The sequence below is a fragment of the Ovis canadensis genome, chromosome 5, assembly GCF_042477335.2.
Source record: "Ovis canadensis isolate MfBH-ARS-UI-01 breed Bighorn chromosome 5, ARS-UI_OviCan_v2, whole genome shotgun sequence".
Lineage (NCBI taxonomy): Eukaryota > Metazoa > Chordata > Mammalia > Artiodactyla > Bovidae > Ovis > Ovis canadensis.
This window is the reverse complement of record NC_091249.1, coordinates 43680721-43706830: the sequence shown is the minus strand read 5'-3', so window position 1 is coordinate 43706830 and position 26110 is coordinate 43680721. Positions and strand designations below refer to the sequence as shown.

The window sequence follows — 26110 nt, the reverse complement described above, 5'->3', positions numbered from 1 at the left end:
GAAATAAGAAACCTGCAGGACCTGCAGAAAGTGGTGCCAGATTAAATTGTTTGGCAGTAAGCCTGCCTTTATTATGAATAGCCACATTAGGAATTGTATGATGGAGAACCATTGAAGTTCAAAGAAGAGTATGGCACATTGAGATTTTTGTTCTAGAAAGCTTTCTCTGACTCAGTTTGGATTGGGAGGATAAAAGTGTCAGGGAACTTCCCTGGTGGTCCACTGGTTAAGACTCTGTGCTTCCACTGCTGGGGAGTATGTGAGTTCAGTCCCTGGTCAGGGAACTAAGATTCCACGTGCTGCACAGTGTGGCCAAAATAAAAAGAAAGGTCAGGATCTCTAGTTGAGGTAGTTGCAATTCTTAAAGGGATTGTAGACCTTCAAATCTTAAAGACAGGGGGTCTGCAGCAGTCCTACTGTGAGAAGTGATACTTAGGAATTGGTTCTGGGGATGAGTGAAGAAAATGGTTTCTTGAGTTATATAGGAGGTGTGATCAGTAGAGCTTGGATGTAAGAAGTGAGGAAGGAGGGAAACCTGAGTCTTTGTCTAGAGGAACTCTGTGCTTGTTGGAATGATCCTGGAGAAAAGGCAATACAAAGAGAGGAACACAGTATGGAGTGAAATCTGTTAATTCATTAAACAGATACTTATTTATATACCTTGGAGTCAGGCTGTCTTCCAAAAGCTAGAATATAATAGTAAACAATACAGAGAAGTTCCCTTCACTTTTCCAGCAGGGGAATATATGGTGAAATTGAGATGGCAGTGCAATTTAAATGGAGGTTTTCCCTTGGACTATGTATCAGACTGAAGCCCAGTGGAGATCTAGGCTAGAGGTAAAGATCAGAGATTAAGAATCATTAGCATAAATACAGGTAGAGTCAGTGAGATGAGTTAAGTGTAGAATAAAGCAGGTGTTTTCTGTAAAAAAAACAAAAACAAAAAGCAGCAACAACTGTGATTTGGGGTTTTTTCAGTTGTTAGAAATCTTTGTTTCACATTAGTTAGCTACTCTACATTTTTTTTGCAGTGTAGACCTCTGTGTGTGTGTGTATGCATATTCACAATTATGTATTACATTAATTTTTAAATAATTTTTCAGTATTCAAAATTTGAAATACCTCTTCTTCACTTGTAGACTTCTCTTTCCATGTTCAGCAAAAGTGAATTTTCAGTTAAAAGAAGATTTAGTGACTTCCTCGGTTTGCATAGCAAATTAGCAAGCAAGTATTTACATGTTGGTTATATTGTGCCACCAGCTCCAGAAAAGAGTATAGTAGGTAAGTATAAATCTTTAAAAATTGATTTTTGTTACTGGTACTAGTTCAATTTTGATTGTATGGATTTGTATATTCCATGATCACGCACTATCATGACATATCAATGTCTTAAGAGATACTGAATTTAAATATTCTATTTGTGATAGTCATTTATCAACTGAAGAGTGTATAGCTAAAAATTTTATTTTCTAATACCTAAGGATTTTGATTTATACAGTGTGATGATGTTAAATATTAAGTTGGAATTTAGCAAGATGAAAGCAATTAAAAACTTTCAGGGTAGTTAGAGTACCTTATTACTGAGTAACATTTAGAGAATATTTAATATTATTAGCATATTAACATTTTTCTGAGGACTTGGAGATGTTCCATGCTCAGCTATACATTGTACAAAAAGATTTGATCTAGCCTTGCTCACACAGGAGCTATTTAAACTCATTTTATTACATACCTCAATTTAACATTTAAAAACATTTCACTTTTACAGGTAATAAAGCCTTACTTAGTTAAGAATATGCAGAATATTACAAAAGAGGAAAACCTCTATTGTCCCACCATTAAAATTTTGTAGTATTTTTTCCACTCTTTCTTTTCAGTGATAGATTTTTGGTGTTCTCTCAGGAGAAGTTGAGTGCACATCCTCCTTCTCCATCATCTTGAACCAATTTCCCAGTCATAGGTTTTTATATAAATCAATTTTTTATATATATGATTGTTATTCTGAAATATAAATAAGTTTCATTCTAAGTTACTGTTTTTACCTTTTTAAACAATTGATTTGAAAAGCAGTTTTATCTGTATCTTTTATGATTTTGAAACCTTGATATATTCAAAAGCATTCTTATATTCTTCTTCATTTTTAAAATTCAAAGATCTAGTATAGTTCTTCAGCGTTTTCGTCTCAAGACACCTTGTGTATTCAGATTTATTGAAGGGCCTCAAAGAGCTTTTGCTTTTGGAGCTATATCTCTTGATACTTACACGTGAGAATTTTTAAATTGTGTTTATTAATTGACTTAAAAATAAGAAACTGATAACCTGTTATTAACAAATAAGGTTTTTGAGAAAAATTATTTTTGTAATGCAAAAAAGTGGTAAGAGTGGCTTGCCTTTTTTGTTTTTTACAGTTTTGCAAAATCTTTAATTTCTGACTTCATAGAAAATAGCTTTATTTTCACATCTGCTTCTGCACTCTATCTTTTGTAATACAGCACAGCATATAACTTTAGGAAAGTTCCACTGAGTTCTCAATGAAAGAATGAGAGTGAAAAATACAAAAATAACAGTGTGGTGTATTATGAAGATAGATTTTTGTACGCATCCCTTGCCACTCCTCAAAAAGGTCTCAGAATGCTTCCAGATATTCTAACCATGCTTTGTGAACTGCTGCTGCTGCTAAGTCGCTTCAGTCGTGTCCGACTCTGTGCGACCCCATAGACGGCAGCCCACCAGGCTCTGCTGTCCCTGGGATTCTCCAGGCAAGAACACTGGAGTGGGTTGCCATTTCCTTCTCCAATGCATGAAAGTGAAAAGTAAAAGTGAAGTCGCTCAGTCATGTCTGACTCTCAGCGACCCCATGGACTGCAGCCTACCAGGGTCCTCCACCCATGGGATTTGCCAGGCAAGAGTACTGGAATGGGGTGCCATTGCCTTCTCCATGTGAACTGCTAGTCTAGTTAATAATTTTATTTCTCTAAACTGTTGCAGTGGTATCCTTTGGCCTCCCATTATCTGTGTAGTGAACTTGTTTCATTTATCATAAATTATTTATTATTAATATCCTTTTTTCTTTAGCTTTAAATTGTACAACTGTTTTTAATATATCAAAAGAGGAAAAACAAAATAATTTTTCTCATTTTGGTGACTAGATACACTAGTCTTTAAACATTGAGCCAGGGAAAAAAATTTTTTTAACTCAATTTTCATGCCAAGTTTATTGTGTTTCTAACTAATATTTTCCTCTAATAATCTTCAACTGTCCACCAATTATTAGCTTGAAAAGATTGGAAGAATTTGAGGCAACCATATAAAATGCAGTTTAAAAAAAGATATAAGTAAAGAGATTAGCAGGAAAAATAAATGTAGTTAAATAAAAGATAAAGTCAAGTTAGTTTCCTCTAAATGTGTGCATAAAGTCTGAGCTATTATTAAAGGTAGATAATAAATTGTTCTGTGAATTTCTTGGCAGAAAATCAAGTAGAGAAGTAGTCATTTTTAAAATTTCATGTTGTCCATCAGTTTTTAAAAATGAATACATTAACTAAGAAAAAATTTGCACATGACTTTATTTTTTAAATTCAAAGAGGTTCTGTGAAAGAGCTCATTATTTCAGCTGTTATAAAGCCAGATACAATAAATAAACCATGTTCTTAAAATCTGTGGCAGTGGAAGTACTTAGCATATTCACAGATTATACTTATTTTTCTAGTACTAAAGTAAAGACTTAATTATTGCTCATAGGAGAGAAAAATATCAAATGAGCTTAAACTCATGAATTTGAACTCCATTATGCATATTGCAATCAAACACATTTTAATTTACCAGGAGTATAATATATATCAAGTAAAATAAGGATTCCAAACTGGAAAACTACAGACATAGCTCAACCTCTGCTTTATCTGTACTCTTTTATAGGTTACATTAAAAGTACTTGCCAAGTATATATATTAATTTGTCAAACATATGATACTAGTTATAATTTTTGACACTTTTTTGTCAAGTTCAAATATATTTTAAATTATTCAGAAAGTGAAAGTGTTAATTACTCAGTTGCATCTGACTCTGTGACCCCATGAGCTGTGTAGCCTGCCAGACTCCTCTTTCCTTGGAATTCTCCAGACAAGAACACTGGCATGGGTAGCCATTCCCTTCTCCAGGGGATCTTCCCAACGTAGGGATTGAACCTGGGTCTCCTGCATTGCAAGTAGATTCTTTACCATCTCTGAGCCACCAGGGAAGCCAAATTATGCAGAAATTATTTTAAAAGAATGTTTCTCGGTAGTAGAAAATCGTGAATCTCATTCAATTTTTTCAAAGGCATGACCAAGGTCAAGGTGGGTAAAGAAGATTCATCATCCACAGAATTTGTAGAAAAAAGGAGAGCAGCTCTTGAAAGGTAATTCTAATCAGCTATGTTTATTACTCTTATTTTTTTCAGTAATATAAGTCTGATTCCATTAAGTGGCACAAGTATATTAAGTATGAAAATTCTGAAGTACCACTCTATTACTCTTAAGAGTGCTATAAGCTTTTTTAAAGAAAATTGGTCCATTAAAAAATATGGTACTGTCATCTTGTTCTGTTTCTATTAATTCTCATAACAAAGTGATACTTGTCTTTATCTACATTAATTTTTCTTTTAAATACAATGAAAAATTAGGTTTGTGCTCCCTCCTTCAATTCTTTATAGTTGATTGTGATTTGAAAGGACAAAAGGGTTAGTCAGTGCTTGAACTGGCTGTATGGTTAAAGGCTGATAGATACATATGCTGTACCTTCTTTTATGCTTCTTGACCTGACACATTTGCTATAGCTCTGAAGACTTCTGTCCATTGTGGCCAACTCAAAGAGAAATGGATGGGAGGAATCTACTCCCAGAATCTTAACATTTCTCCCTTTCTGTGCTGAAAATGTGAGAAAACAAGTTCAAAACTGTCTTAAAGTTCACCTTATAGTTGGTAATTACCTAGATTTAAAATACTTGCTACTATCATAGGTGTTTTTTTTTGTTTTTAATTTTAATCAAATTTGCTTATTTGTTTTATTTTCTCTCTTGGCTTAAAATTAGTGGTTAGAGTAGATAAGGACAGTTTTTAGGAAATAGCATATATATCTACTGGGTATAAATTCGTTTTTAAAACTCTTTTTGAGACAAATTCTGGATTTTAGTAATAAATTATTTCCGTTTTTAAAAAAATGCCACAGTAAAGTCAGGTTTGAACAATTCATAATAAGAAAAGCTAGTGTGCAACTTAAAATCTTACGTTAAAGAAGACTTAAAAGATGAGATTATGTCTGTGAGACTAGCAGTCACTCTGGAAAAAGATTTAAATTCCATCAATAGAAGTTTAATTTAGGCATTAGAACTGACTCTGTTGTGAAAGAAGTCGTAGGCTGAGCATGTTTAAGATTAAAGATGGATAATGTACTGCCTTGATTTCACTTAGTTCTTCCTGAAAGTATAACCATGACCTTTTGAGAAGCCTTTCCAGTCCTGTTTTTCTGTGAGTAAATTTGAAATATTTTGGATGACATCCCTGATAAGAAACTTAATGAAGATTTATTGTACCAAGGACATATTTGATTCTCCATTCACCTTTTCTTTTAACTTGAATGCATTGCATAGTACTTAAACCGTACCTTCATTCACTATGTAACACTGAAGAGAGTTTTAAGGAAGTATTGAAGCTTGACCTAGTGTATTTGTGAAGAAAGTTTTTTGGCTAGTAAATATTGCTTGTTAAATACTATCAGTACCTTAGTAGAATTTGCAGTAGTGATAAAGCGTATTATGAGTTCATTGTACATTAGAAAAGATAACTAAAGAAAATACAGGTGTAAAGGTACAGAAGCAGAGGAACTGGAATGATTTTTATTGTGAGTTTTCTGTGGCATTCCTTAAGATTTAAACATTTAGGCTTTTCTGTGGCATACACGACCTAGTTGGATCTGGCAGGTCAAGGATGTATTTCTTCATATATGCTCTAGTAGTCGTTTACATAGTTATTTATTTGTTGAACTTTGAGAATCCAGATGACTGTCTTGAGCAAAAGGATTAATATCTGGTGTTAAAATATGAGAAGAGAAAGGGAGTGGTTAAGAACCCAAACATTCCTCCTGTGCCACACTCAGTAAGCAGAAACTACGTCTTCTAAGTATCCTAAAGATAGCTCACTTGATTTTCTTACGAGTGCTTCGTGTGTTACCTTATGAGCATGTTGAGTTTGTTTTATAGTAAGGATACACTTCTGTAAATATAAACTGAGAAATGTCAGGTAGCATGAAGTAGTGTATAGGGTTTTAGAATCCTTTCTGTGTTGAAACCGGCACTCCATTATGCACTGCATACTATCTGTGAGGTCTTGGACCAGTTATTTAACCTAAATTCATTGTTCCTTTCTCTAAAAATGTAAGTGTATCATAAGAAGTACCTGCAAACCCAGCTGGCAAAGCCTCAACAGTTAGTGTAGATTGATTAACCCACTCATATCAGAAGGTTTGGAGGTAGGCAGATGTTTAATGTTATCAAATTCATTGGGAAATCCTGTTGTTTCCTTTTGATATCTGGACAGCAGATTTTTCACCTGTTCGCTACTAGTTGAAACGTCTGAATTAACTTCAGTAGACTCTGCGTTGATCTCCCTGTTTCTATCCTTGTACCTCTAATCCTTTTTTAATATAACCGCCAGTGTCATCTGTTTAAAACATGAATCATCCCCACTCATACACGCATCTAATTTCATTCAATAACAGCCATAATCCTTATAATGACCTATAAAATCTCCCGTGACATGCACTGCTCACTCTGTTACGTACTTGATCCCATATCTTCCTTGACCACTGTGCTCTAGGCCACACTCAAAGATCCCAGGCATTTTCTCACCTGGGTTTTCACTCCCCTATCCTCTGTGGCACATCCTATAAAGCTTTTGCTCCTGGGGTATCCGCATGGCTAATTCCATTACCTGTTTAAACTTCAGGCATTCAGGTATCACCTTTTCTGACCTGTTCTATTTAAATTGCCATCAACCACTGATCCCATTGGGTTTCCCTAGTAGCTCAGTTGGTAAAGAATCCCCTGGAGAAGGGATAGGCTACCCACTCCATTATTCTGGCCTGGAGAATTCCACGGACTATATAGTCTATGGGGTTGCAAAGAGTCGGACATGACTGAGCAGCTTTCACTTTGACTGATCCCATTTACTTGTCCTTTCTCTACTTGTCCTTTGATTTCTCCACAGCATTTGCCATTTTATCTCATACTACATAATTTTTATGATTTGTTGTCTGTCTTCTTTTTCTAATATAAACTTCAGTAGGAAAGGAATTTTGTTCTCTTTTGTTCACTGATACATTTTGAGTACTCAGAACAGTAACTGATGTGTAGTAAATGCTCAAGATATGTTTGTTGAATGAACAAATGAATGTCATCAGAGACCCAGCTTCTTTTTGCCTTCTTGGTCTCTGTTTGTTAGCACATATCTTTGAGTCTAAAGCAAGAGAAATATCTTTAACTCTGTTTCTCTCAGGCGTTTTGTATAACCTGCTTTATTTTGTTTTGGTAAGTACCTCCAGGCTTCTCTGTCCATGGAATTCTCCAAGCAAGAATGCTGGAGTGGGTTGCCAGGGGATCTTCCAGACCCAGGCATCAAACCCAGGTCTCCTGCATTGCAGGCAGATTCTTTACCATCTCAGCCACCAGGGAAGCAGTTGAAAGCCCTTAGTGATTGTAAATATACTGATAACATTTCCTTAGCACAAATCTTAAGAACTAACTGCTGACCACTTCTTGCAAAGTCTGACACTTACTTTCATCAGTTCCAAGCATCTTTCACTTATGTCTTCCTTCAGTGTCTGTTCTGCTCCCCAGTACCTCTTTTCATCATATTTTCAGTGTATGCTTCCTACATTCGTTTTTGTTCAGCTTTCTTCTGCGTATCTATAACCTTCTCTGACCTTAATTCTGAATTGGTGTATAGTTACAAGTAGTTAATCAATTAAAAATCCATTTTATGTTTCTTTTCTTAATTGTAACATTATGTATGTTTAATACCTTTTTAAAGTGGTTAATTGCTCTTTATTTTCATGTAACTCTTAAAGTTTTATTGTCTTTTTCTAGAGCATAATTTTCCACGTTGATTCCTCAAAATGCTAGTATGTTTTAAGGTGAAAAAACGAAATCTACTGTCAGTTGAGGTTTATTAATATAGGCTTTAACAAAGTTAAACCAGATCTTTTTCCTGCAGTACTTCTCACAGCATTTAATATGCTGCTATTCACTATGAATCTTAAAGGAATCTGTATGTAATATATCTCAAACTTTCTTGGTTATAGAAACACTCTTTTTCTTGGAATATTGCATGAGACTAGTATTCTCACTTAATAGAACTCAAAAATTCTCACTAGAACTCACTTTAAAAAGTTATTTTAGAATATAAGGAGTATTAGCTATTTCCATTTACGTTTGAAATACTGCAGTTTTTCTTAAAGGTTGTGTACTAGATGTTTTGTCTTCCTTGGTTGTTCATTTTATGAATGTCTTAAGTGCTTGCTACTTACCAGCTGTTTTGTGCACTCAGATGAACAACTTATGCAAACTGCTTTTAAACAGTACACAGTCCTAAACAACTTAATAACTCAGCTAGAGTAGCACTAGAGAACTTCAGTGTTAAAATTAAGTAAAATTCCAGTGGAAAAGTATCAACATTTCTCAAACTTAAAGGATTAGTGTTCCTACTGTACTCTTTTTTAGTTTCATAAACTAAGCAGCAAATATTTTATTTAAATACCACTTCTATTATAATGACCCCTTACGTGAGCTGTTGACTTAAAATGAAGTTTAATATGGTAAGTATTTTATTTAAATATATAAAAACAGAAGTTAACGTTTGAGCTTTTATTTTTTTTCCCCAGAAACTCTTAGGCATATTCTATAATCTGTTCTGTGTAAATAGAATAAAGGCATATTAACTGTTAGGCAAATTATTATAATTGAAACATTAACACGTGTAATTATTAATCTGGGGAAAGAGCAATTTTTAAAAAATGGGATTAGATAAGTAGCAGTGATTCAAATAGTGGGATTTTTTACTCTTATGAAAGAAGGATTGGTAATTTATTGTGACTGTCAGAGTTTGACCTTTTCTCGTAAAGGAAAATTACTAAAGTAAGCTGATACTGATTTAATAGTGATGTTTCTCTTTACTTTTTATTTTATGTCATGTCATATAAGGAAAACATCAAAAATAGCAAAACCCTAGAAAACAGAAATGTTGAAAAAAAGTCCTTAACAAATGAGGATCAAAACTGACTTGATAATTTAAATCTACTACCAAGGGGGAAAAAATTGGTAGGCTATTCTCCATTTTGGTAATGATGGCAATTAAAAAAAATAGTTTGGACTAATTAGTAATATATATATAACTAGAATATATATAATAATGACTGGGGACATACTGACCTGCCAAAAGATAGAGTTGTTTGACAAACTTACATATGTACCCTAACTCTAATATTTTGCAATGAGAAGTTTGGTAAGTAATTTCACATCTCTCCATTCCTACCCCTACCCCACTACCGTACCTCTTTTTACATAATTATAGGTTTTCAAAAGATGAATGCAAAGCTTTTTAATTATTAAATTACTGTAAAATTCTACATAGTTAGAATGAAAGCAAACTGATAGGAAGCAAACAGGCATCTTTTTTAAATTTTTAAATATTCTTCTGTTGAAATAAGATTTAAAATAAGATGCTACTGATAAATAAAGGAGCATTTTATTCTTAAATCTAGGTATCTTCAAAGAACAGTAAAGCATCCAACTTTACTACAGGATCCTGATTTAAGGCAGTTCTTAGAAAGTTCGGAGGTACTATTTCTACTTTAAATTTTTATATGTAAATGTTCTCATTTATGATTATCAGTGTAATAATTATATATAAGTGTAGGTATTCAGTAAACAACTGCATTAATAAATGGAATAAAGCAATGTGTTATGGGTTTTTTTTTTTTGCTTAGTGCTTTAATTGCTTAACTAAATTCATAGCAAAATATCTTCTTCATATCAATAAGTGTAGGATGATTATTCCCTTTCTTGAAATATAGTAAAACCAGATTTAAAAGAATAGCTTACAAATAGTCTAATTCTGAATACCCTAAGTCATTGTTTAGACATTGTATTGAAATAAGTTTATTCAGATCTCATTTTAGAGATAGTTGAATGTGGGTTTGTATGTCTACATTCTAATAGTCTTATTAAGGTTTTGAAATGGAAATGTGTGATTTGAAAGAGCTTAATTATAACCATGCTGATCTTTCTGTTTGGCACATTTTATCCTCTAATTGTTAACCATATGAGATATTTTTAATTTTCTTGAACTCCAGAATTGTTAAAAAAAAAAAATTCCAAATCGTACAGCCCTGACTAAGCATAAGGAGATTTTTCTCAAGACTTTGTCCTTTTTTCCTTTTAAACAGTTTATATCTGCTAGCAAACAGGTGGCCAGTGTTAAGGTGGTTGGCAATTTCTTAATATATTTTGACAAACAGAGTGTTGTTCCATCTAAATGTAAACGTGCAGAAGAAAAACAAATGGAAAGTCTATTTTTTAAGTTTTCCTTTGAGAATGTACAAGTAGTGTATTTGAGAAATTAGATCTCACTATTGAAATGTATGAGAGTGAAGAAAATACAACCTCCTTTTTTTCTTTTCTTTTTTTTTCGGGGGTGTTATGTGGGGGCAGTCCCTTTTGTGGCCAGTTAAACCTCTAGGCTTTTAACCGGTTTGTTTGCCCTTATTTGTCATTCAATTCCAGCTGCCTAGAGCAGTTAATACACAGGCTCTGAGTGGAGCAGGAATATTGAGGATGGTGAACAAGGCGGCCGACGCTGTCAACAAAATGACAATCAAGATGAATGAATCGGATGCAGTAAGAGCTGATTTTTCGACTTGAATAATGAGATGAATTAATGAGCCCAACAATTGCATTTTAAAGCTGTACAAGTAGAAAATAGGATATTAATTTGCTTATTGAGTGTAGTTCTCAGCACATCAGTTGACCACCATGGTTATACATGGTTAATTCGTTACTTTAAAACAAGGAATGTAGCTTGCTATTGGTAACCTAATTTACACTGGTTTGTTCTGGCTAAATTAGCTCCATTTTTCATTTTTCTCTTAGTGGTTTGAAGAAAAGCAGCAGCAATTTGAAAATCTGGATCAGCAACTTAGGAAACTTCATGCCAGTGTTGAAGCCTTGGTCTGTCATAGAAAAGGTTTGTTTGTCTTGTTATTTTATATGTTTAACACTGTAAGTTAATTCAGATATTTTATTAAATTTTATTAAAAATGATTATTTTAAAGTTGTGAAATGAATGTGATCATTTTAAAGTTTTAAGAGGATGTTTTCTGTTTCAACTTTGTTAATATTTTTTGTTGTATTTTAATCTTCTAGTTTAGAAGGAGAAAAATCCTAGGTTTGTAAAAGTATATTTTGAATTTTAGATTAAAACTGCTTGATAATTAACTCTTTGTGTGTTAAGCATATATTGAATGAATGAAGATGTCTTATTGGTAACTCAAAGAATGAAACTCAAAAATTGATATTTGAAATTTGTCTTTAAAATATAGTTTTGTGCCTATGTTTCCTAAAGAACTGTGAAGCATTTGCTTCATTTTTCAGCCACAATATTTAAAAACCCAGAAAGGGGAGTGTTTAAAATTCATTTTAAAATTGAGTTCTAATTTTTTATTCCATTGTGAGATGTTTTTGGTTTTATTTTTAAAGAATACATGACTTCTAGAACTACCTTTCTGAAACACTTAGTAAGTAATTATCTTTCTAGAATACTTTCTAAACCACCTAGTAAATAATTTATTACTTGTAAGTGCCATTATCAGTAATACATTGCAAAAAAAAGTAATTACAAAAATCTACTAATATATTACTTATTGAAAGTGGTTTATAACAGTTTTTGCTATTTATATTCTCTTAGGGAACATTTTATGGTTCTTTAAGAGAACTTCATGAAATGCAGAGCAACAGAGCAAATCCAGGCAAAGTAATCGTTAGTTCTTGACATCTGTTTTTCTGTTTGATGTGTTTAAAATGATCACATTCAAAAATTCTTAATATTTCACTAAGCATTGGTGTTGCACACAAAGAAAAAAAGAATAAGATTTATGTGAATTATATATACAGTTTTGCCTTGTTTTCTTCCTGTGTGCTACATAATAATCTCATAAAATTGCTATTTTCAATGATAAATACATGTTTAAAGGCCAGATAATGTAATACCAATCAATTGTGAGTGTTCCCAGTGCTTTCCATATAAAAATATTTATTTTTTGTCTTTTTTAGGACTAGACAGAGAAGCACTTAAGAGGAGAATGGGAAGGGAGATAATTATATTAAATTTTTAAACATAGTTTATACCCTAGGAGTATAGGCAGTATACTTCTAAATTTTCAGTAGAGCTCTGAACAGTTGACATTTATATGTCCAAGGCATTTTAATGACTGTTTTTTTCGTGTTATTATTTTTAAATATGTTTTTTATTTTTTAATTGGAGCATATTGCTTTACAGTGTAAATATTTGAGCAGCTTGTAAATAGATAAAATTTAAAGAGAATGTAAAATATCCGTGCAATATTTAAGAACTTCACTAGTAAACACTAAAAATGAATGCTTTTCTATTTCAGAACTTTCAGCCAACACAGCTGCCTTTGCTAAAAGTGCTGCCATGTTAGGTAATTCTGAAGATCATACTGCTCTATCTAGAGCTTTGTCTCAGCTTGCAGAGGTTGAGGAGAAGATAGACCAGTTACATCAAGAACAAGCTTTTGCTGACTTTTATATGTTTTCAGAACTACTTAGTGACTACATTCGTCTTATTGCTGCAGTGAAAGTAAGGTTTAGTTTGTAATCTTCCTTGAATTTTTCATACTTCACTTTTTTGCTTATAAGAAGAATATGATTTCCTATTAGGCATGCATTTAAGTATGTAAATTACATGACTATACTAATATGTATAAAATAATTTCAAGATGATTATTCATAATTTAATATTCTCTTCCCCATGGCTTAATACCATAGACAGAATTGATGTTTTTTAAGGGATCCAAGGATGCCAAATACAGTAAAACCAATACATACTTACTTACATATTTACATATAGAAATTTGCAACTAAATCAGACAAAACCAGAACTGACTGACTGTTGCATGAATATATTTAATGATGACTTTAGCATGAATTTAGACTCTAAGAAAGCATTTTGTGTGGTCATCATGTATTTATAGATGACATGGGGCTAGATTAGATAAAGAACTGTGTTTTCAAGTTGTAATGTTTGAGGATGAGCAGTCTTAAGTTTCTGAAAAATTGAGAAAGTAATCCTGTTAACTAATAAAAATTAGTCTTTTACAGATATCTCCAATATTCAGATAGTTGAACTGTTATTTTGTCTATTACATGTTTTGGAATATACTTTTTAAGATCTTATAGTGTCTTTGAAGTATTGTTACAAACGTTAGTTATGGAATAAGGGGAACTGGAAGTTTACTTTGAATTCAGACATCTAGAAAGTTAATGCAACCTAGTTCCTTGCTTTCTTACACAAAAGTTTTTCAGCTTAAGTCTGATCAGATTGATATTCATCTATAATCAGAACATTGATGCATTGCATCTTCTAGGTGATTCTGTTCTCAGGCTAATGACGGTTATTGCTAGAGGGTTCTTAGCACTGCATAGAGGCTCCTTCTTAGGTTTAGGGTTCGCTAAATTACCAGTTTTGTTTGTATTTACTTTTAGATGTCACTCTTCATATTCCTGGTGGTTAATTTTTCTTCTCAGTTATTTAAAGATGTTAATATAGTTATTAGAGTATACTTCATTTTAAATAGGCAACTTGTGATACACAGAAGTCCAGTTTATAGATAATGGTTCCTGTTTCTCTGCCACCTACTCTCACCTCGTTTCAGAACTCCCACTAGCATGAGAGCTGTTGTTAGGAAGAATAACACCTCCAGAAAAAAACCTGTGGGTTCTAAAAGGGACACTTGGCACTGTCTGAGAGGTAGTACATGCTGAGAAGAGCTAACCTGGGAGAAGACTCCCTCTCAGTGTTATTCTTCCTGTGTGATGGATGCTCATCCTTCAAAAACAGCTTGTCTCATACTGCCTCTACCTTCTTACTGGATTTTTGCATCTCATGAAGTTGCAGTTATATTCACATCCCAGAATGTTTCCTACAGCACACTGACACTGAAAAATGTACCACAGTCAACTAAGTCTTTGAGATAATGTTTGTGATATCCCTGTCTTGTGGATTCAGTGTACATTTTAAAAGCTCAGGACTGTCCAGTAGTAAAAAAAAATGAAATAGACATTTTGTTTAATCTGGAGGCTTCCAAATTCATATGAACAGGAATTCTTTTCCACTTAATGTCCTTGCACATATATGGAACACCCTTTGGGAAATACTAAATTAGTATGGTCTGTGGTCAAGTTATACATTAAGATGCATAAAGCTGTTTCAGATTGATTTTCTACTGAAACCTAGCCCAACCCTATTTCATAAAGGAGTTGAGAAATTATGAAATTATGAATTACATAATTTTTTTGGTCTTTATTTTTTGTTTGTTTTTAAATTTAAACTAATTTGTTTGTATTTGAATAAGTAATACATGCATAGAATAATTCTAGCAGTCCTAAAGGGTAAATTTCTTTTCTACCTAAGACCTCTAATCTTTCTTCCCTCAGTCAGATACTGTGAGGTATCTTTACAGAATTAGCCATGCATGTGTATGAAACTAATTTTCTTTTTTTTCCTTTCTATCTCTTTTTCTCAACCACCTTTTTCTCTCCATTCATCTCTTCCTTCTTCAAAAAGGAGCATACTATATGCACAGTTCTTTGCCTGTTTTTTTTACCCACTCCATTTCTAAGAGATCTGTTTATCAGTTTATGTAAATATATGTTGTAATCTTTTAAAGGTTAATCATAGTCTGTCGTTTAGCATATAGATAGACCTTGAATTATTTGATCAGTCTAAAATTAAATATTAAGTATTTTGATAGTAACTCTTTGGGCATAAAATCCCTAGAAGTAGAATTACTTGACCAGTGGATATATGAATTTTAAATATCCATGAACACTGCCATGTTACTCTCTGAAAAGGTATAAGTCTTAATTTCTTTAGTTATTGTGAATGTAAGCATTTTTACAAATGGTAAGCCTTTTGCATTTCTTTTTTCTATGAACTGTTTATGTCCTTTGCCCAGTTTTCTTTTATTTTTTTGGTCTTACTGATTTATAAGAGCTGTTTAATACTACTTAGCCCTTTGTTCTATCCATATGGAGAGTATTTCTGAAAATGATGGTAATTTTGAAGCTAAAGTACTTCGAGAACGACCTTAAAGTGAGGGTGCTGAGAACAGGAGAAATTGGGGTCTTAAAGGAAAAGATAAAAGTTCACCTGCTCAAACTACTCCCCAGTTCTGGCCTTGAAGCCAGAAAATTCCTGTTTTCCTCTTTTGTATAGCCTCTGACATCTGGGACTCCACATTTTGGGTAGTACTGTTAACTGACATGTATTAAATGGTAAACTCGTTACATACATTCTCATGTGTTGGCCTCCTGTGAACCTCTATAGAGTAGGGTCAGAAATTGAGGTAGTAGTTTTCAGTGTTTTCAGCACTAGAATTCTTTATAAGGAATTCTTACTCTGAAAGTAAATGTATAAAATATATAAAATGCAATTTTTTAAAAAGCAATAGATGGATTCCCCAAGGAGTTTAGCATCTTCATTGTTTGTCTGTATAATCAGCATTCTTTCAGGACTCCAGGAATCTGGGCCACACACTTCAGATCCACTGAATTAGAATATGGTATTAGTTAAATTACAATGGGAAAAAATTAAAATTACAGCCTCAAATTTCCTGGTTGGCTAGGAAAAGTGCTCCACAACTGCGACCTTATCTAACTTAGACTAGCTTGCATACAGATAGGTACCACAAAATCACCAGAGGTGTGGAGTCTAAAGTAAATCACCAATCTAAATGTTTCCCTCTTACAGATGAAACTGGTTATACCAGAGTGGATTAGTATCTTGCCATGCAGAGGTATACATGAAGTTATAATTTGATTTTTTTAAATACATTTTTTACTGAAGAATAATTGCTTTACAGAATTTTGTTGGTTTCTGTCAAACCACAACAGTAATTTGATTTTTAAGATCACATTTTTAGAAGATTAAGTGTGGTTCTGATTTTCTCTTTATATTCTAGTGTTACAAGGGTAGAAAGACAAATGAAGAAAAAGTTAATTTTTATGGAGTTAAGATTAATTTTTTTCCTAACATAATGAGACTTCAATCATTTCGCGTTTGTCATGGTTCCTGTATCTGTACCACAGTAAACATGTGATGGTTCTGGAATGTTATGAAATAAGCTGGGCAGAGACCAAATTAGTTTCAGTTAGTATGTCACTGAGAAGGCCCGTTGATATATATTAAGAACTTCCAGTTCAGGTCAGTCCCTCAGTCGTGTCCTACTCTTTGCAACCCCATGAATCACAGCATGCCAGGCCTCCCTGTTCATCACCATCTCCCGGAGTTCACTCAAATTCAGGTTGATCGAGACGGTGATGCCATCCAGCCATCTCATCCTCTGTCGTCCCCTTCTCCTCCTGCCCCCAATCCCTCCCAGCATCAGAGTCTTTTCCAATGAGTCAACTCTTCGCATGAGGTGGCCAAAGTACTGGAGCTTCAGCTTTAGCATCATTCCTTCCAAAGAACACCCAGGACTGATCTCCTTTAGAATGCACTGGTTGGATCTCCTGGCAGTCCAAGGGACTCTCAAGAGTCTTCTCCAACACCACAGTTCAAAAGCATCAATTCTTCGGCCTCAGCTTTCTTCACAGTCAACTCTCACATCCATACATGACCACTGGAAAAACCATAGTCTTGACTAAATGGACCTTTGTTGGCAAAGTAACATCTCTGCTTTTGAATATGCTATCTAGGTTGGTCATAACTTTCCTTCCAAGGAGTAAGCGTCTTTTAATTTCATGGCTGCAGTCACCATCTGCAGTGATTTTGGAGCCCCCAAAAATAAAGTCTGCCACTGTTTCCACTGTTTCCCCATCTATTTCCCATGAAGTGATGGGACCATATGCCATGATCTTCGTTTTCTGAATGTTGAGCTTTAAGCCAACTTTTTCAGTCTCCTCTTTCACTTTCATCAAGAGGCTTTTTAGTTCCTCTTCACTTTCTGCCATAAGGGTGGTGTCATCTGCATATCTGAGGTTATTGATATTTCACATGGCAATCTTGATTCCAGTTTGTGCTTCTTCCAGCCCAGCGTTTCTCATGATGTACTCTGCATAGAAGTTAAACAAGCAGGGTGACAATATACAGCCTTGCCATACTCCTTTTCCTATTTGGAACCAGTCTGTTGTTCCATGTCCAGTTCTAACTGTTGCTTCCTGACCTGCATATGGGTTTCTCAAGAGGCAGGTCAGGTGGTCTGGTATTCCCATCTCTTGAAGAATTTTCCACAGTTTATTGTGATCCACACAATCAACGGCTTTGGCATAGTCAATAAAGCAGAAATAGATGCTTTTTTGGAACTCTCTTGCTTTTTCCATGATCCAGCGGATGTTGGCAATTTGATCTCTGGTTCCTCTGCCTTTTCTAAATCCAGCTTGAATATCTGAAAATTCACGGTTCACATATTGCTGAAGCCTGGCTTGGAGAATTTTGAGCGTTCCTTAACTAGCGTGTGAGATGAGTGCAGTTGTGTGGTAGTTTGAGCATTCTTTGGCATTGCCTTTCTTTGGAATTGGAATGAAAACTGACCTTTTCCAGTCCTGTGGTCACCGCTGAGTTTTCCAAATTAGCTGGCATGTTGAGTGAAGCACTTTCATAGCATCATCTTTCAGGATTAGAAATAGCTCAGCAGGAATTCCATCACCTCCACTAGCTTTGTTCGTTGTGATGCTTTCTAAGGCCCACTTGACTTCACATTCCATGATGTCTGGCTCTAGGTGAGTGATCACACCATCGTGATTATCTTGGTCGTGAAGATCTTTTTTGTACAGTTCTTCTGTGTATTCTTGCTACCTCTTCTTAATATCTTTTGCTTCTGTTAGGTCCAGACTATTTCTGTCCTTTATCAAGCCCATCTTTGCATGAAATGTTCCCTTGGTATCTCTAATTTTCTTGACGAGATCGCTAGTCTTTCCCATTCTGTTATTTTCCTCTATTTCTTTGCATTGATCGCTGAAGAAGGCTTTCTTATTTCTTCTTGCTATTCTTTGGAACTCTGCATTCAGATGCTTATATCTTTCCTTTTCTCCTTTGCTTTTCACCTCTCTTCTTTTCACAGCTATTTATAAGCCCTCCCCAGACAGCCATTTTGCTTTTTTGGATTTCTTTTCCATGGGGAAGGTCTTGATCCCTGTCTCCTATACAGTGTCAGGAAGCTCCGTCCATAGTTCATCAGGCATTCTGTCTATCAGATCTCGTCCCTTAAATCTATTTCTCACTTCCAGTGTATAATCATAAGGGATTGATTTAGGTCATACCTGAATGGTCTAGTGGTTTTCCCTACTTTCTTCAATTTAAGTCTGAATTTGGTAATAAGGAGCTCATGATCTGAGCCACAGTCAGCTCCCCGTCTTGTTTTTGCTGACTGTATAGACCTTCTCCATCTTTGGCTGCAAAGAATATAATCAGTCTGAGTTTGGTGTTTACACATGTGTAGAGTCTTCTCTTGTGTCGTTAGAAGAGGGTATTTGCTATGACCAGTGTGTTCTCTTGGCAAAACTCTATTAGACTTTGTCATGCTTCATTCCATATTCCAAGGCCATATTCCATTGCCTGTTACTCCAGGTGTTTCTTGACTTCCTAGTTTTGCATTCCAGTCCCCTGTAATGAAAAGGACATCTTTTTTGGGTATTCGTTCTAAAAGGTCTTGTAGGTCTTGACGTTTTCAACGTCAGCTTCTTCAGCGTTACTGGTTGGGGCATAGGCTTGGATTACTGTGATATTGAATGGTTTGCCTTGTAGATAAACAGAGATCATCCTGTCTTTTTTGAGATTGCATCCAAGTACTGCATTTCGGACTCTTCTGTTGACCGTGATGGCTACTCCATTTCTTCTGAGAGATTCCTGCCCGCAGTGGTAGATATAATGGTCATCTGAGTTAAGTTCACCCATTCCAGTCCATTTGAGTTCTCTGATTCCTAGAATGTCGACGTTCACTCTTGCCATCTCTTGTTTGACCACTTCCTATTTGCCTTGATTCATGGACCTGACATTCCAGGTTCCTATGCAGTATTGCTCTTTACAGCATCGGACCTTGCTTCTATCACCAGTCACATCCACAACTGGGTATTGTTTTTGCTTTGGCTCCATCCCTTCATTCTTTCTGAAGTTATTTCTCCACTGATCTCCAGTAGCATACTGGGCACCTACCAACCTGGGAAGTTCCTCTTTCAGTATCCTATCATTTTGCCTTTTCAAAAAGTTAAGAACTTTAGCAAATATTAAAATTAAAGGGTATTTTAGTTTGCTTCTGCCCTGTGTTGGGAAATATTTTAAATAATAAATTTAGTTATTGAACAGAGGAATTTATAAATAAAGAGCTGATATGGCTCTGTCCAATTAAAGGAAAACTAGGCCTAAAAATCTTAAATTACTTTTAAAATTTGTGTATATGGTAAGGCACAGGGATTGCTTCTTTTAAATGATAGTGACTTTTGGAATGTATTTGTGTTAGATTTGTTACTTTTGTGATTTTGGCCCACTTTAATTTGGCTGAAGGAAAATTAATTCATAATGAGAAATGTTTTAAGGCGAATATGGTCTTTTAAACAAGAAAAGCAGAGAGGACACTAAGACTCACTACTGAGAGAAGAGAAATGATATGAGATGACAAATCTCATAAAATGGATTTCAATGCCTCTAGATAGAGTGTTTTTAACTTAACAGTTTGTCTAGGATGTCTCTTGTCCTGATTAATTAAAATGTGTATGGTCTTTAAGAACTTTCTGTTGACTTGGAATTTTTAGTATTATTTCCCACATTTTCATAATATACAAATACAGAACATGTATTTTTCTGAATACAGTCCGATTATTTTTTTCCCTACTAAGTTGTTATTATGTGCACCTCTAGTAGAAATCTAGTTAATCAACTACATTTATGTGTGTATGTTACTTATATGTAAGCCGTAATAGTATCTTCTAATTGTTAAACATCTGGTAGGTTAAGTCACTGTGCATGCTGTATACTTTTTTCATTTTATTTCCAGTGCATAAATCTAGATCTCTTTTTCCTCTTATATTTGAGAGAACTGTGCAGATTATAGAAATTAAATGAATTTACCCAATGGACAGGGATGCCTGACGTGCTGCAGTTCATGGGGTCGTAAAGAGTCGGACACAACTGAGCGATTGAACTGAACTGAACCCAAAGTCAAGTGACTTTGGGTAATTTAGCCAATTTTGGGGGTATTTTGAGAATTTACCCAAAGTTTTAAGTGACAAAACTAGTATTTGAATCCAAATTTGATTTTTTCCAAAGCCTACATTTTGAAAATACGCAATCTAGGTGCTTTCTTTTTCATCAAGTTCTTATAAGAACATTTATTAATTTACTGTTTCTTGATTCAGAACACTTTACTTGGAACAAATGAAAATAACTGTTTCACCTATTAATGCTTGATTCATTTATTCAATTAATAAATACTAAAAAAAAAATCAATGTATCCTCAACATCAAGTTAGGAAAGGGATTACTGTTGTATTCTATCCTGTCCATCAGTTTTTTGTTTTTTTAAAGAAATTTCGAATTACTGTCTTATTTCTATTAACTTGTTCTTGCTCTGCCAAACCCCTTGAAAGAAGTCATGGAGTTGGTTGGATTTTTCTGTCCTTTTTTTTGTATGTATGTCTATTTCTTCATTAGGTTCTGCATACTAGATGAGTACATCCGTTTGCCCTTTTCATCTTGTGTAAGACTCTCTCTCTTTCCCCCATCCCCCATTTTGTTATACCTTTAAATTGTTTGGCTTTTCTTTTATTTGCTATGATAATCTCTTCCACCACATTTTTACTTTACTTTGTTATCTTACAGCTTTTTCTATTTTCAATTTTCTGACATATTTCCAAAACTTAAATCTGCTTTTCATATTTTAGTAGGAAAACTTTGAATTGTAGATATGATACCAGCATTTTCCTATTAAAAAGTCTTTCTTCAAAGCATAAAACTCTGTTAGAAACCTTGTTATAGGTCACATTTTAAACCCTAAAGGCTAGTGAAATGGATTTTGTATATTTCATCCAGTTCTGGGTGGGTTTTTTTTATGTAAATGAGTATGGAAATCTGCTTCCTTTGATATTAGCATGTTTATTTTCAGTATCTTAGTATAAAGAATAACATATAAATACTTGGTTTTATTGTTTTCAGTATGGAGAACTTCTGGTATTTTGAAAGAATTTCAGTGTTAACTCCCAGTTAATAATTATTATGTCATTCACTTATAGGGTGTATTTGACCATCGAGTGAAATGCTGGCAGAAATGGGAAGATGCCCAAATTACTTTGCTCAAAAAACGTGAAACTGAAGCAAAAATGATGGTTGCTAACAAACCAGATAAAATACAGCAAGCTAAAAATGAAATAAGAGAGGTGATTAATACAAAATGCTTTTATTTATCTCTTTTACCCAAGTTTTCCATAAGTCATTCATATATGCATAATTTTTCATGAATTTTTTTCTGAACCATTCAACACTTAGCAGTTTTTTTCATAATTTGTAAACTGTTTTAGAATTACTTTAACATTTTGATCATCGTAAAAATCTCCAGCAGCCTTTGTTACTTTCACATAATTATGGAATGGATAAAGAAGCATACAAGGAAAACATTTAAATTAACCTTTCTTTTGAGATAATTTGATTTCAGATAATTACTTATATATTATCCCCCATATATATGTATTATATATGGTATTTTAGTAAATTTATATAAGTTTATTATAATTTATACACTTCTTTTGCCATGCTTCAATAAGGAAATTGAAGAGGTAGGACAACCTTTATATTACTTAAAGTAAATGTACCTGCTCTTTGAAGAGTATGTACCAATGTTTCAGTTACATAGTGGGAAAATATCATTCCATTGCTTAAGTATTTATTTATTTTATTTTTAGCTGTTCCATTGGTCACTAATCACAACGTTCATTGTTTCTGTAGTGAGTTTAATGTTTACTAATAGCTCTTCAGTAGACCACAATTGCATAATTTTTTTTTTTAATCTGGACATTACACCATTACAAAAATGTTTTCTAAATGTATGTCATATAATTTTTCTAATTATTTCCATGGGCATATAAACTGTGATGAACATGTATTCTTGAAACTAGGCAAATATTATTGATATATTTTGAAATAATCTGAAGTTGTATAAAGAAATGAGAAGATTATACTCTTAGCACTGCTGAATTATTTGATGGTGAACTTTATGTTCAAAATCTTTTCATCTAAATTAAGATGTGGAGATTATAATTCATTAAGCACTATAATATCCTGATCTTGAGTGTATCTGACAGTAAAATATTAATGGAAATTAAGCTGTTAATGCACTTCCACTGGAAAGTTAGATACAAGTTTGAGTGATGCCAAACTGGGTCTTGCCATTGGTGAGCTTTCAGGATTTTTAGGCATTGTGTTATAAATTAAATGAGTGGTCATGACAGCTAGTTCTAATGATTCTTCCCAGGCAAGATTTAAAAATTTTTACCTTTTGTTTTTGTCAGTGGGAGGCAAAAGTACAACAAGGAGAAAGAGATTTTGAACAGATCTCTAAAACAATTCGAAAAGAAGTAGGAAGATTTGAGGCAAGTATAATAATTTTACACTTTTCTTAACAATGTGGTCACATTTTGCTGTGATACTGTGGTGAAATCAAATTTAGTTTTGTACTAATGGAGCTTTTTTCCCCATTTATTATATTTCAACAGAAAGAACGAGTGAAAGATTTTAAAACTGTTATTATCAAGTACTTAGAATCATTAGTACAAACACAACAACAGGTAAGGTAATTTTTTTTCTTTATAACTTAAAGACTTCTAGAACTTGTTTTTGATATACTTTTTTATTTTAAAGATGATAACCAATGAAATGAGCTTTTAAACTTGAGAAGCAATAAATGGAGTAGAAAAAAACAAAGCTAGCAAAGGGAAAATAAAATGGTATAGTAAAAGTAACTGTAAATCAAGTCCTTTGTGGGGCTTCCTTGGTAGCTCAGGTGGTAAACACTCTGCAATGCAGAAGATCCAGGTTCGATTCCTGAGTCGGGAAGATCCCCTGGAGAAGGAAATGGCAGTCCACTCCAGTATTGTTGCCTGGAGAATTCCATGGACAGACCATGGGGTCACAGAGAGTGGGACATGACGGAGCAACTTAACACTTTCACTTTGAAGTTCTTTTTGCCTCTACTCCTAACTCCTAGGAGAGAGACAGGTTTCTCAATTTTAGACTTTTGAGAAACATGCTGTACTATTTTTCCTTTTTTCTCTGTCTTCCCAGTTTTATTTCTCTATTGATCACAGATGTTTAAATACATTCCTATAGTAAGTTCTCTTTCATACCAGCTAGAACTTATACTAAGAACTAAGTTTTGAAGGTTTTTTAAAGAATATTGTTTTGATTTTTGCTTTAGTTTGTGTGGGTTTCATGTTGATTGTATACCTCAAGTGGCATTTGTCTCCTTAAATAGAGAAAACCATGGGTTTTTGTTATAGTAAAGAAAAGTCTGTAACAAGATAATAGAGATTTTTTCCCATGTGTATTTTAATGTAACTTTGAGTAATATATCAAATTATTTAATATCTTGAACAGAAGTATTTCTTCCCCCAGTTCTTTTAAAACTATATAATAGATTAAATTTTTAAATTAGGTGATAAATTGTATCCTTAATTTTTTTTTAATATTTTAAGTGCTTAGTTCATAAAATCAGATTTTTGAAATGGAAAAATTAGGTTATATGAGCTTATCTTTAAAAGAATTGTTTTAAACTTAATGTTACTTTTTATGTCAATCTGTACTATTTTCTGGACTATCCAGGAAAGACCGACAGCTAATTCTTTCCAGTCTCTTTTTCCCATCTTGCTTGGATGTTTTCTTTTCTTCCTTCTTTATCACTCTTTTGGGCTGGCAATAACATAAAATGTGAATATTCTCTGAATTAGGAGATGTTATCACTTTATACTGGAAAAGCTCATTGCAGTTTTATTATTTAAGGTAATCTTATATAGTTTACACTAGCAAAGCTTTTTATATATACAATTTTGCATAAATTAATCTTAAATTTTTAGTATTTTTTAAATTGTGTTTTTTATTACAAAAATTGAAATTAGCCATGAATAGTTAATATTTTTAAGTAATTTATAAGCTAATTATATTGACAAGCTGTATAAGGGAATTTAGATAGTCCCTTTAAGAATCAGACTTAAGTAAATGTTATTATTAGCTAGATTTTTTTAATGCTTCATGAAATGTATATGACAGGTTCTAAGAATATCTTTTATTATCATCCACAGCTGATAAAATACTGGGAGGCATTCCTACCTGAGGCCAAAGCCATTGCCTAGCAAGAAGATTATTCCTGTTAAGAAGATCTTGGATGCTTGTTCCAGTTATGCAGAATTCCATAGTGAAATCATTAAAAACCATCTAAATAAACCACTATATATTTTATGAATTACATGTGGTTTTTTATAAATATATATTCTGACATTTTATTACAAGCTGCATGTCCTGACCCTCTTTGAATTAAGTGGACTGTGGCATGACATTCTGCAATACTTTGCTGAATTGAACACTATTGTGTCTTAAATACTTGCACTCAAAAGTGCACTGCGAGGTCAGAAAATTTTACAATATTTTTTCTTTACAGTATGTTCTGTAGTGTGTTCACCCTCTTTATGAAGTGAATTATCAATGCATTGATTAATGTTCACTTATACATTCCTGTACAGAAATTATGATTTTGTGATTACAGTAATAAAATGATATTCCTTGTGAAGTATTAGTAACAAATTATTTGGGTATGTAAACATATTAGAGATCTTTTGAAAGCATTTTAATACAGAGAAACTTTTTCTTTTAGATGTATTTAGGTGATGCTATGATCATTAATTTAAGTGACCGAAAAAGCTGAACTCTTTCATTATTAAGTCACTAAATGAAGGTTAATTAAGTTTTGTTTTTGCAAAATCATCATAAACCAAAGAACATTTATCTCTTGGTTCACCTTTGGGGAATGCTTTTGTCTTGAGCAGAGGAGTAAATAGTTGTCTTTGCTTGTTTTTTATCCTTTCCTATTATAAGTGCCCAATTTAACAATTAAAAAAACATTTATCTGTTTCTGTTACAGGTCCTATGGATTTTGCTCATCTTCTATTACCTTCAAAGTCTAAGACTTTGCATATATTTAATTTATTCCTTACCTTGCCTTTGTTTTTTGTTTTAAGCTAAAAGATCATCTGTGGTCATTGTTGACAGAGAAAAGTGCTGTGCTAAAATACCCAGTGATTTGATGAATAGCCAATGTTAGTACAAAGAAAATTTGAAGTAAAGTGAAATTTGTCTTTGGCAACCATCTCACCTATTTCTGTATCATGTTTACATGGCAGTTATATAATCCTTAATGTTGATGAAAATTTAAGTTGTGACTAGCATCAGACTTTTCTTTAAGATGCTCCTCTTCTCAGGCTTAACAATTGTATCTCCCTTCTGGAAGAGTAAGATGTATGTGTAACTGAGTCTTTTCTAACAGCTTACTGAACACAGTTAACATAGCAGAATATCCTCAGGCGATGTTTGCGTCCACTTATTTTAGTTGAAGTTTGTAGCCTCTTGTAGGTATTGTTCATATTTATAATCCTAGAACCTAGAAGAGTACCCGACACTTATAGGTTTATAATAAAGACTTGATGAATTGAACAGAAAAAACAAATCCTGGATGATGCAAAATAATGTTTGCCATCTTAAGAACAAGGAGAAACTGAATCAGAAGTAGTACAGTCTTCTGTTGTTGCTTCT

The 26110-nt window shown here is 33.5% G+C and overlaps 1 protein-coding gene across 1 annotated transcript in view; it reads left to right on the top strand.

The window, feature by feature from the left end:
• Positions 1 to 25091, top strand: part of SNX2 (sorting nexin 2) — a 61787-nt gene extending 36696 nt beyond the window's left edge. The window contains exons 6-15 of the mRNA XM_069591677.1: positions 1140 to 1281; positions 4318 to 4396; positions 9793 to 9868; positions 10814 to 10927; positions 11180 to 11273; positions 12700 to 12905; positions 21550 to 21693; positions 22822 to 22902; positions 23026 to 23097; positions 24607 to 25091. Coding sequence (XP_069447778.1) covers positions 1140 to 1281; positions 4318 to 4396; positions 9793 to 9868; positions 10814 to 10927; positions 11180 to 11273; positions 12700 to 12905; positions 21550 to 21693; positions 22822 to 22902; positions 23026 to 23097; positions 24607 to 24657 — 1059 coding nt within the window. The 3' untranslated portion in view covers positions 24658 to 25091. The remainder of the gene's footprint in view (positions 1 to 1139; positions 1282 to 4317; positions 4397 to 9792; positions 9869 to 10813; positions 10928 to 11179; positions 11274 to 12699; positions 12906 to 21549; positions 21694 to 22821; positions 22903 to 23025; positions 23098 to 24606) is intronic.
• The last annotated feature ends 1019 nt before the right edge of the window (positions 25092 to 26110 follow it).